General features: G+C 41.8%; 1 protein-coding gene across 1 annotated transcript; it reads right to left on the bottom strand.

Moving 5' to 3' along the window:
• Nucleotides 1-10,202, bottom strand: klf5l (Kruppel-like factor 5 like). The gene is made up of 4 exons (XM_048237996.1): nucleotides 9,958-10,202; nucleotides 5,302-6,154; nucleotides 4,971-5,030; nucleotides 1-302 (listed from the first exon to the last, which is right to left on the bottom strand). The coding sequence occupies exons 1-4, from the start codon at nucleotides 10,093-10,095 to the stop codon at nucleotides 124-126; spliced, it is 1,230 nt and encodes a 409-aa protein (XP_048093953.1). The 5' UTR covers nucleotides 10,096-10,202; the 3' UTR covers nucleotides 1-123.
• Nucleotides 10,203-12,140: the final 1,938 nt, after the last annotated feature.

Here is a 12,140-nt window from a genome sequence, read left to right as displayed (position 1 = left end):
TGAACTTTGTTTGATCTTTATTGGGCCAGTCAATTTTTTTTACGCAATATTTCAGAAAAATGTAAGTGGTAGGTGAATTTGAAAAGGGTAAAGGACAAAAACAAACAACATCTCGAAGTTGATTCAGTTCTGGTGGCGCTTCATGTGCAGTGCCAGGTGGTCTGATCGTGAGAAGCAACGACTACACGCTACGCACTTGAATGGCTTGGCTCCAGTATGCTTGCGGTAGTGCCTCGTCAACTCGTCCGAACGCGCAAACCGCCAATCACAGCCCTCCCAGCCACACCGATATGGCTTCTCTCCTGTTCCAGACAAACAAATAAATAGAAACAAAAACATGTCCATGAATAGGCAGATCATATCTAAATTATCTGCAACATGGCTAGATGTCTCGCTGGATTTTTGCAGTATTACCTCCTATGAGGGCCAGACACCTGGAAGAGTTAACCAGTACAACCAGAAAAAAGTCAGCTACTACTAAGAACTAGCTTTTGTGAAGGTGAGGCTTAAAATCTCTATCTGTTCAGCACGAAGGCACCATTCATTTTTTGAATGACAATGTCATTCCTTCAAAGCTATGGCAACAGACACAAACAAAAGATTACAAAAGCCTCTTGGCTTGACGTGAATCCATTAATAACACCAGGTGTACAAAGTCCAGTTTATACATGAACACACAGAGCAAGCTGAAAGGAGGTGGAGAGAATGAGAGTGAGCACTTTTTTAACGTGACATTTTTAAATGGCAGTTTGCAGAGCAGTTTGACAAGTACATGCCTGTGGTTTCTAAAGCCATTTTGGCAGCCTTGTGTAAGCACTGCAGCTATTTCCATGGAGTATCGTGAAACGTTGATAAGATCTGACATTGTGATGGTGGTTGCTTCGTTGCGAAGTTATGGTTGTAACGTGCAATGGGACCATGTGGGGGGGGCAACTGCCTTAGTATATCAAAGGGGAGGTTTGCATGAAGCATCTTCAGATTAGTACTCTTGCAGTGAAAAAGTAAACATAAAAGCACAACCACAGATATAAAGGTGTTTACACGTATCATACAGTGTACAAACATTTAATGGGAACAAAAGGAACAAAAGGTCACTGATTTTGATGTTAGAATTCTTGCTGTGTTCACACCCATGTTGACACAAACCCATACGCCAGTTCTGTGCCATGTTGCGTGTGTGTGTGTGTGTTTGTGTATGTGTGTGTGTGTGTGTGTGTGTGTGTGTGTGTGTGTGTGTGTGTGTGTGTGTGTGTGTGTGTGTGTGAGTGTGTATAGTTAGTCAACTTTAGTAAACGATACGTTGTCATGATGTAATCGCTGAGTATATAGGTCCCACTGCTTTGATTATGATTCTTGGAAACACAATGTAGGAACTCAAACATAGGGCTCTTGGTCTTTGTCATCTGGATAAGAGCCCTGCTAACTCCTTGCCTTTTAACCCACAATAGAGACTATTCTTTCTCAGGGCGTGTTGGGCAAACACTGGCAGCCGCTTTTGTGTATGACATCAGCCTGCACATTTATTTGTTCTAATCAATCTCAAATATTTATGTTCATCCGAAACAGCTCAATTGGTCCCTGTTTGTTTTCCATTAGCTAAAGCACTAAAGTCCACATGACATGGCACAGTGATGAAGAAACAGCGAAAACACCACTGTTACATATAACATAATATCAAATTTAATTTTATGGCTTTCTGCTTGTTCATCAAAGAAATAAGGCACTATCAGTGCTATACGCCTACAAAGTGACATCGTCAAGATTCATTCTAATTCTATCAAGACAGCTCTTTCAAAAATGTTGGTGGTAGATTTGACCAAAATAGCTGCATGTTAGCACTTAAGGAATGTTTAACAAATACACTTTTAAAAAAAAATCTCATCCTAGTGTTACATTCAAAATAAAAATGTAAACACATAAATCTGTACAGCTCTACAATACCCAGGAAATACACTGCAAGTGACTGCGTCAAACTGTTTGCAATGCTAACAAAAGAGCTCATTTGTTATCTTTGCTAACTGCAATGAAAAGGGTTTTTTACAAAAGCTGAACCTGAGTGTAGAATCGGGCCTCCCTTTATCCACAGTATGTGTTAGAACAAACGCCTACCATGGCATGTGTTGGTAAAGGTGAAATATGTTAAAGCCACATTTTGTATCACAAAAAACCATAAACAACCACACAATTAAGAAACACACTGTGTAACAAAAATGCTAAATCATCCTTAGTTTTTTACACTTAAGGGCTAAGGATGCAAGATTATGGGTGTAGACTACTGTTACACTTTGAAAGCTAGCATGTTACTCCGTATCCAATGGTGTCATTATAATGTAACTATGTTGTATAAAGTGTCCAAAAAAAGTCTGAAGTAAATATAAAGTAAAAGTGTTAGTCTTGAAAGGGCACAACAGGGTTTTGGGATGACTGCTGTGTGCAGTGTTTTAAAAGCAGCTGATATTACACCACAGCAACACGGTCAGGTGTATTTGTGTGTGCCACTTATAAAGCTTGTCCACTCCTGAGGTCAAAAGCATTCCCCTTTCCGCCATCTCTTATCTCTGCATTAGCAAACAGCTTTAAAAGATAGAGCTGAATTCACAAGCTGAAAATCTTTGCAATGAATTATGGGCCTATGGTGACTTGGGCAATTAAAAATATCCCAAACACTTCAGGCTATGAACTACACATTTGTGGGCTGATTGTTCAAACAGCTCAGTGCATCGGGATGTTTAGCCAGGTGGCCAGTGAGCAACGGTTAGTTCTTTATCGCGACAGAATTTTACTACACAAACACACACACACACACACACATCATATACACATACATCATATACACACACGCACACCACACACACAGACGTTCCTGGAAGATATGATGCAGAGCAAAAGTTATAATGTGGCCATGAGGTAAAAATGCCAAACAAATTATGAATGAATGATTGACGTGAATGGCACCAACTTAGTCTCCCAACCTTGGCCGTTCAACTTTACAACCATCCTCAACCATTTTCAACACCAAAGCAGGGTAAACAGACCCATCTTTCAGGGAAGCCCATAAAGTTGCAAAAGACCATCCTCTCTCTACTGCCTTTATCAAAGGCTCCTGTTTGCCCAAGAAAGATGTCAATCAGGGCTATACTGTAGTACTCCAAACACATTTAAATACTAATACCTCCACTCCAGAACAAGGTTCAGTTAAAATCTATGGTTAGGGACAGCTTATGGAGTCCCTTAATCAATCAAACAACAAACAACTATCATTTCCACAGTCACAGAGGAGGCCTCTAGGCTGAGCAAAAGGCACTGTCAGCATCTCTATAGGAATGGGCCTCTCAAGTGGCATATATGGGGTCACATACAACTATAAGAAGATAATGCAAAGTTAAAATCCAAACGGACATGAATCATGGCTGTATTCATCTCAGGGGTTAAGGAACAGAAATAGAGTTTGTGCCATTCATTAGATAAAGAAACACTGGGGAAAAGGCCCTATGAAGGAACAACCCCCAGGGCAGTGGATATGATATTACTTGTTTCATTATAATGACATAACTGAATGAAGGACTCGGCAGAGACAGCCGCCCCTAAGTCAACATGGAAGCTCCATTTACCATGAGCCAGGATGTATGGGACGACTTTTAGTGAGGTACAATTGCATTTCAACACTCTCTCATGAACATGGTGCATCATATTTAATGTCTCCTCAAACCCTTAAAAGGGGCTTTACAATAATCTACATTAGAGACACTTTACGCAATAAAATATTCAATGAACTACATGTAATAAAGTTACGTACATTGTGTCTAAGGACTTAGATACCAATTTAGGACCGAACTGAAACAGAGAACAGAGGTGTGCTGCTGACTGCCTCAAACCTCATGGCTTTCAAGTGACACATGGGAGCTTCTGGACAGTGGTGTGCTTGCCCTGGTCCTCTATTAGAGGAAGACTACCTGCTTTCAGAGACTTTCAGAGCTGAGGAGGCTTTTCTGCCTTTTATTTGCTTCTCTGGCCAAAAGGCACAATAGTAGAACAATAAGAGGAAGAGATTGCTCTTGCAATGTGATCGGACAGCGCAAACACAAGTAAGTAAAAATGAGATCTCTCTCTCTCTTTCTCATCCTTTTCTGTGTATTAGAGTGTTTTTGGGATGATCGGGTATCGTTTTACATAGCTGTGGTCACTGAAACCACCAGGTCTTTGATAATACATTCTTACCCTTTCTTCCTTTCTCTTTAATAACTTACTTTCTGAGCCTTTTTCTCCCTCACTCTCTTAATGGCTCTAATCCCATCCCTTTGTTGTCAAGCGACCTTGAGTATCCTGAAAGGCTATATATATTTAAGCTATTATTATTATTATAATCCACACACTCCTTCCACACACTCCTTCCTCTCTCTCTCACTCTTTGTCTCTAAGTTATCTTCTCTTCCATGCTTTTATTTCTTCTCTACTTTCCATTTTCTCTTTCTTACACAGACTCTTTCTCTCTCTCTCTCGCTCTCTCTCTCTCAGTGCCCTTCCTCCCCCCTGCCAGAGGAGACAAAAGGAAAAGCAGGAGGAACAGGTTTGACCTCTCTATCTCACTCCCTTTCTCTCTTTCTCTACTCTCTCTCTCTGTCTCTCTTTCTCTGGGTTGTTTAACACTGGGCCTGTGTGGGCACGCTGATGCGTTGTGCATTGTGACAATGAAAGGAGAGGGTAGTACTCATCTCCCTCTGTCCCTCACTCTCCCATTCCTGTCTTTCAGGCTCTCAGCCTCTAATGGCGTACTGTGTTACACCTCCATGTGTAGACTTAAAGGCCAGAGAAAGGCAGCCACGTTTTAAAAAGCCATTACTGTTTTGACAAACAGATGCGGTTTCATCATGCTTACAACCAAACATAAAGCGTATTGGTGTATGACATACAAATTAAAGTCACTGTTTATCAGAAAAAGGCCATAGTTTGTTATGGGAGCCAGATCTTACCTGTGTGTGTTCTTTGATGTGCTTTTAGATGTGAGCTCTTTGTGTAAACTTTGGTGCATCCTGCAGGGGAAAGGAAAGAGACAGACTCTATGAATGACCTGATCATTATACAGTAAAAACAAACGTGGAGAGATGCACGTGTGTCATCATTACTTAGGATTATATATAACTTCAGGACACTTAATGTTATATATAATAAATATATATATATATATATATATATATATATATATATATATATATATATATATATATATAATATATATATATATGTATAATGTTATATATACTGTCACACAAATGACTAATCAGATTGTTCAGAGTGACTCACCAGAGAAGTCACAGTGGTGGATTCGCCTCTTCTCCAGTTCCGGATTGTTCCGTCGGTTGTAGCGGGGTCCAGTGAGCACCCCTTGCCCGTGAGTCATGAGCACCGAGTGGGGGGTCTTTAGCCCGCCCCTGGGCTGGTAGGGTGGGGGCAGAATGGGGCCGATCATCTCGGCCTGGTTCTCTGGGCTGCCCGGCTGTGAGTTGGGTGGTGAAGGTGGCAGGCTGTGTGGCTGCTGGCTGTGCGCCAGGTAGAAATGCTCGGGCATCACGAAATCCCCGCCAATGCCACCGCCTCCTCCCGGCCCGGCCATCAGAGCTACGCTGTTGAGATTGAGCATGGTGCGTCCATTGCTGCTGCCTCCTGCTCCTGGCTGCCCGTGCGATAGCGTCATGGTGAGGTCGGTCCCGCTGGTGGGCATCTGATACACCTGTGGCTGCTGCGGCCCGATGGGCAAGTCGTCCGTCACCGATGTGACGATGGTGGTGCTCGCGGTGGTGACAGCGGCCATGTTGTTGGGCTTGATGAAAAGGTTGCTGACGGCGGCGTGCTGCGGCGTGCTGAACACCGAGGTGAAGTCGGGCAGGGGCTGGACGGAGCAGGGCACCTCGGTGCCCGGCTCGGCCTTGATGTGCTGCTGGATGACGGGCTTGCCCGGCGGGCGGTAAAGGCCTGTGCGCAGCTGAGCATTGGGCAGGATGAAGTTGATGTTGAGGCTGTAGGGCGCTGGCTTGTCCTCGGAGAAGTACTCGTCCACCACAGAGGCACTCTCACGGCGGTACTTCTTGTCGGGCAGGGCGCTGGGGGCCAGTGTGGCGCTGGTCTGGGGGAGGTACTTGTCCATCTCAATGCGAGTCTACAGAGAAAGGAGGACAGCTGAGTCACTCAAAGGGTTCAGGTCACTCCTTTTAGCTTAGGAGCATAACCAAATATGAATGCTAATACAGTTTATAAACAAGTATGACTGCTTATGTAATGCCAAAGGAAAAAAAGACATTTAGCCATTTACTGCCATGAAGTGTTCATGTATTCATGAATACTCACTGATACTGTATATGTACCTGATGTCTGCATACTATCAGTTACAGCAGGCATAGAAGTTTCATAATTCTGCATACTATCAGCTGAAGTATACTCTTACTGTAAATGCCCATTCAATAGATTGAAGTGTAGAGAACACACTTTGTGAGTAGTGTGTTTGTTGCCACCTTTCACTTGCAAGCTGTCAGATAGAGCTTACATAGTGCTGCATCAGGTGTGGGAAGGTAGCCTCTGTATAAACATACTCGCTATGGGTGGGTCAGGCCCAGAGGGAGAAGAAAAGGAAGAAAAAACAACAAAGACACGAGACAAAAGATCCAAAACACAAAAACACAAACAGAAACTGGAGGAGAGGGAAACAAATATCCACTTTTGTGGGAAGATACTAAAAATGTTGAATGGCTGAAATTAACTGCGGTCAACATCTAAACACATAAGCTTGAGAATGGCATGTTCCTTAACCTTTTATGTGTTACATAATCTCCACCAAAAGATTTTTATCTTTGCATCTCATTTGGGATTCAGTTTAACCATAACCATCCAGTTTCACTTTCTCCATTTGCAGTATTATGCTCTGGTGGAAAACAACCATAACCAGAGTTCCCAGGTGAAACCACTTCTCGGAAAAATGACAATGTTCCCACATGGTGGAGAAGAAGGTAAACATCTTTGGTTTTGTGAAAAAGTGTCTATGCATCAAATGCTTCCACTATGCAATCTTGCTCTTGGCCACTGCCCTGCAATCACAATGAGCAAATAATCGGACATGTTATCTGTCAACAATGGTTCAGCTCAACGGCAGATGGGACAACAGAAAGGCATGTTAACAACATCTCTCTCTCTCTCTCACTCTCTCTTTCTCTCTCCCTCCCTCCCTGTCTGTCTTTGTCCAACCACTGGAAGTGCCAGCTATGTCAACAAAGGGCAACCTGTACTGACAAGTACCAATCAACTCTACTGTTTTTCTTTATAGCCGCCAATTGATGGTGACTGAAATGCAATGGCCTGATTGTCCTCTTGGTCTTTCAGCACTCAGCCCGTCTGTCTCAATATGTGAGATATGAGTGGAACATGTGTTTGTGCATGCCTGTATGTGTGTGTGTGTGTGTGTGTGTGTGTGTGTGTGTGTGTGTGTGTGTGTGTGTGCGTGTGCACGTGCTTGTTTGTGTGTGCGTTTGCATGTTTGTGTGTGTGTGTGTGTGTGTGTGTGCGCGCGTGTGCGCATGTGTGTGTTTGTGTGTGCGTTTGCATGTTTATGTGTTTGTGTGTGTGTGTGTGTGTGTGTGTGTTTTGCCGTGCTGACAGCGCTTTATTTCCACTGATAACCAGTGCTCATCATCACTTCTGGCCCACCGGCTACAGATGAGTGCTGGCTCTTGTCTTGTGCATGCCAGCGTCTCACCAGGGCCGGGCCACCTGAGAACCAGCTGAAAGGTGAGCCCAGCTGTTTTGCTCTATTTTCACCGAGGCTAAGCCAGCATATGAAAAGGGCCTGGTCATCTCTCTCCTCCCGCACAGAGTGGGCCTTGTGTGGTCAAAGGAACTGGCAGAGGATGCTATTGGCAGAGCAAAATCACCATCGACACACACACACACACACACACATAAAGCACACACATATCCCCGCTGTGCCCATGACAGCAACTCTATATCAGACATTTGTGTGTGTGTGCATGTGCGTGTGTGTGCATGTGTATGTGTTGTGTATTTGAACCCTGGTCCAAGACCCAGAAGTTAATGATTGGAGAAGATTTACAACTGCTTTAACAAGGGATTGCCAGACAAGATAACAGCAGACTAAGAATTATGGGGAGTGAGTCCTTATTCTCATGTTCAGAAACTGAAAGGCAAAAACTAAGTTAACTTCTATACACTCATTAGCTCACTATGGGTCACTTACTTTAAATTGCTTTTTTATTTCAATTTTTTTGTCAGAGTCATACGGACATAATTCAATAATCTAAACTAGAAATGTTTCAGAAATAATCCAGAAGAATACAGGAAATGCAAATGCCCATTCTGTGAATATGTGGTCATCCACTGACCCCGAGAGGCTGTGGTCATGTCCCAAAGATCATCATCTCCTAATTGCAAAACAAGTGGCAGTGTGTCTCCATGCTAATTATGCTTTATGGCCACAAGGAATGCCGATAGATATGGATTTGCTTACAATTCTCTGCAAAGAAGAGCACTGATAGGCAACAGGTTAGCTTGGGCCATAAGATCAACAAATCATCCTGACATCGTTTATGACTTCATGGAAAAAGGGAGATAAACGTTGTTTTTGCTCCTGAGGACAGTGAATTGTAATTGACAGTGGCCATCTTGGCACCACTGACGAAACCATGTGACAAACAAAAGCAGCCAAAAGCCTATAAAAAGATAGCCACCATAGTAAGACAATAAATTGCATTTGAGAATGAAGGGAGAATTGATCAAGCCTAGACTAGCCTAGACAATCTCAGCCACAGTGCCTACAGCAATGATGCATCTTCATAAAACTGCAATAAGATCTCTACATATCAAGCAGAAATGATTCTTTTCTAGAAATTATTCTGATTGATATATGGGACAATATTTCAAATAGGCTACAAAAACATCTACACCAATAGGATGACAAAGCAAGTTCACCCAGTCTGTTGAACATATATTCTATGTAATATCAATTATGTGTCATCTTTCAAACATCTGTATACATTTATAACTGTGCAATATATGGGATAATACTACATGCATTTACAGAGGGGTAGTAACTGTGTGTTAGGCTACATTGCAAAGTCCAAAGCAAATCAGTTAATTTTAAGAATGGACATTTTAATTATAACTAATTCAACCTTAGAGTCACCATCGCTACTGGTTAACTAATCTAAGTGGTCATAATTTAGGCCTTCAACGCGGGCTCCCCCATGGCGCAATTTAGGCGCCATAATATTTGTGCTGTTCCAACAGGTTTAACGGCATGGTCTACTGTTTAGAAAGCATTGGCTGACAATGCGAATTGCCTGAAGGCCGTTCGTGAGTTACTGCCATCGAAATGTCTTTCATAGACGAACCAAATCTACTGAGAAGCTTCAATGATCAAATTGACACTAAACTAGCTTGAAAGAAAATTCCATATAGCCTACGCGTCAATTTTCATTAAACCCAATTTAGGAATTTAGGCCATGTGCCTATTCTGTATGAAATTTAGGCGAGCGCATGCTGTATGTCTTGACATGCTCGACTGTCTCCTGTAGCCTATGTTGGGGGAATGCATATTAATCTATAAAACAGTGGCCTAATGTTGCGCAATTCACAATGGGCAACAGTGGTTCAACACAGCATAGTAGTCTATTTAAAAAGTTATTATTATTATCGTTATTATTATTATTAGCATATAAGTGAGATAGGCTGGTTTTATATCCTATGTTGCAGAAAGTTAATACACTGCTCCATTATATGCCTGTGTGAATCACAGAACGATATTCATCTAATTCTAGCTAAAATAATCCCAAATCCATATGCTATCATTCTATCGGATTATGGGTTGGACCAACAAAAAAATACCGAAAACCGACGTCCTGGCCGAAAACCCACGCATATCTGGGCAATTTCTACAGAGCTTTCAGGGACTCTCACCCCAGGTTTGACTTCCTCAAACACGGACGAATCCTCAGCTGCCTCCCCGTTGCCGGACATCCGTACTGGTTTCAGTTGTGTAAAGACGGCCCTTTCTTCTGTGTTTGGAGCATTTACAGCCAGTCCTATACTCGCCATTTATGAGGATAAAGGTAAATTTGCAAGTTTACTCCTTGTCAGTGTTAGTAGACCACCTTTCTCCGAATTTTGTCACCAACGCGTCCAACTTGGGTGCACCGCTCTCACAGTTCTGTCAATCTGTGTGCTTTACCTGAGAAGTATTATGCTTAGGGACACGAATGAGTGATTTACGTGTCAGCCAATCAAAGCAAGGGACTCAACTCCCACCCAATTACCTGTCAGGTAGGTGGGCCTCACCTGTTCAAGTGGAAAGAAGAGAAATCCACGTGTGAGAACTAGCCTACTTGCTGTTTTGGGTTTCTTGAAACTTTAATCGTTTAGTTTTTTATTTTTATTAATATTTTTTAAATATTTATTGCTAACATGCTATTCTAACGTATAGCCTATACTAACATTTATTCTGTGCTACGAGGAAAAATAAATTGCACATATCCTTTTTTTTTGCAAACCCATTGTTAACAAGTGAATAAAAAAGTATGTTTTTTTTCTTTCTTTCTGTGTTCGGTAGTCTGTATCGAGAATACTTGGTTCTCCTCAGATCAAATATGATCATGTACTGTGGGACATTTGTGCCCTGGGGCTGTTGGTAATCTGCGCTATCAAATTAAAACACGATGCTCCTGAGAGGCTTTCACAATCATACAGAAGATGACGTGAGCAAGCGCATGCAGAGGCCTAATTAAGGGTTGACTACTACAAAACAAGACCCATCTCTGATGGTTCCCAATAGAATATTTCACAAAATTCAGAGACAGACCATTATAAAACTTAAATCACAATAAGTGTCTACTTGTAAAAACATGTATAATGTCATATGATAGCTATCATATCACATCTGTGAATGCAGCATTGTGCTGTAAGAGCAACCTTCTCACCACCTTCATCCTCAGATACAATGGCACATCTGTGCATATCTAGACTAAGTCTGAGTAAGCTCTGCCTTACAGTTGAAAGTGTCTTAAAGTGTCCCATCTAGTGTAGCCTACTTAAAGGTGTAGGTTTTTGAACATTCTAAGTTCCGCAACAATTGAAGGTTCTAAAATTCTATGTTGAATTCAATGAACCCAGATATTCTTTAGAACGTTCATTTCTCAACATTCCCATCACACCGGTGTGACGGTACTCCTTTAAGGGTTAAATGAATAGTGTAAGTCTCTCATTAGAGTCTTAGATTGGATTTTCTGTAATATAATATTACAGCCATATAATATAATTGACTACTAAACTTAAGGAATTTCTGGTCTGTCCTTCAGTCTGTAGCACTCATGATTCACAGCATTAATTTGCATGTTTTGCATTGCAAAGTAGTAAAGAAAATCATAGTAAAGCTGAATTCTTCTGAGCAATGAAGTAATCTTAAAGGTATGGGATTTGTCAAGCTACTTACTAACTACTTTACGATTATGGACAACAGCGCCTCGTCTATCACGTCATCTCAGCACGCTTAGGTTGATTATGTTTGCAACAAAAACGCTGCGGCTAGGTGACAGATGGCTTCTAAGACCCCATATGGAAAAAGCATATTATTTCAATGAGGTTTTATCACTGAAAACGATAATTTCTGAAAACTTTGGCCAAAGTTGAGATGTGGGAAAACTCATGGTTTCACTTTCATGAAGGGAAAACAGTGTGTTGCATTGTGACATGTTGTTCCCTTGTTTGTTTGAAATCTCTGATTGACCACCTGTTCGAGGGATTTGCGACAGCCTTTCCCAGCTGTTTATAACATGTTTGTAGCATATCAGTGTTTAACAGAATTATTTTTAAAAAAGGAGGGGATATAGGCTATCAGTTTTTTCCTAATAGCCTACCCTACTACGTATCTCTTAGGTTTCGCTAATGAGTGTTGTAGGTGATATTGACGGCACAATAACTTTTACAAAAGACCAGAAAACAATGTAAAGGCATTTGTGGAGAAGGATGGTTTGAGTGTTCTTGCTACATCTCACGGTAAGCTATTTCGTTGCTCTGATTGGTTAGGTCTATCCAATTGAGTGCAGAGGCATTCCCCCCCTGTATCGGTTGAAACACGCCCCATAATT

This window comes from Alosa alosa, chromosome 2 (genome assembly GCF_017589495.1).
Source record: "Alosa alosa isolate M-15738 ecotype Scorff River chromosome 2, AALO_Geno_1.1, whole genome shotgun sequence".
NCBI classification, from domain to species: domain Eukaryota; kingdom Metazoa; phylum Chordata; class Actinopteri; order Clupeiformes; family Clupeidae; genus Alosa; species Alosa alosa.
The sequence above is the reverse complement of the archived record's forward strand: the minus strand, read 5'-3'. Positions and strand labels throughout refer to the sequence as shown.

What these genes read in the sequence shown, in the direction of transcription:
- klf5l (XM_048237996.1), bottom strand. Translation starts at nt 10,095, where the DNA reads ATGGCGAGTATAGGACTGGCTGTAAATGCTCCAAACACAGAAGAAAGG. An exon ending in TTGAGGAAGTCAAACCTGGG is followed by an intron (nt 6,155 to 9,957) that starts GTGAGAGTCCCT and finishes CTTTCTCTGTAG; the next exon opens with ACTCGCATTGAGATGGACAA. An exon ending in ACATCAAAGAACACACACAG is followed by an intron (nt 303 to 4,970) that starts GTAAGATCTGGC and finishes TGTCTGGAACAG; the next exon opens with GAGAGAAGCCATATCGGTGT.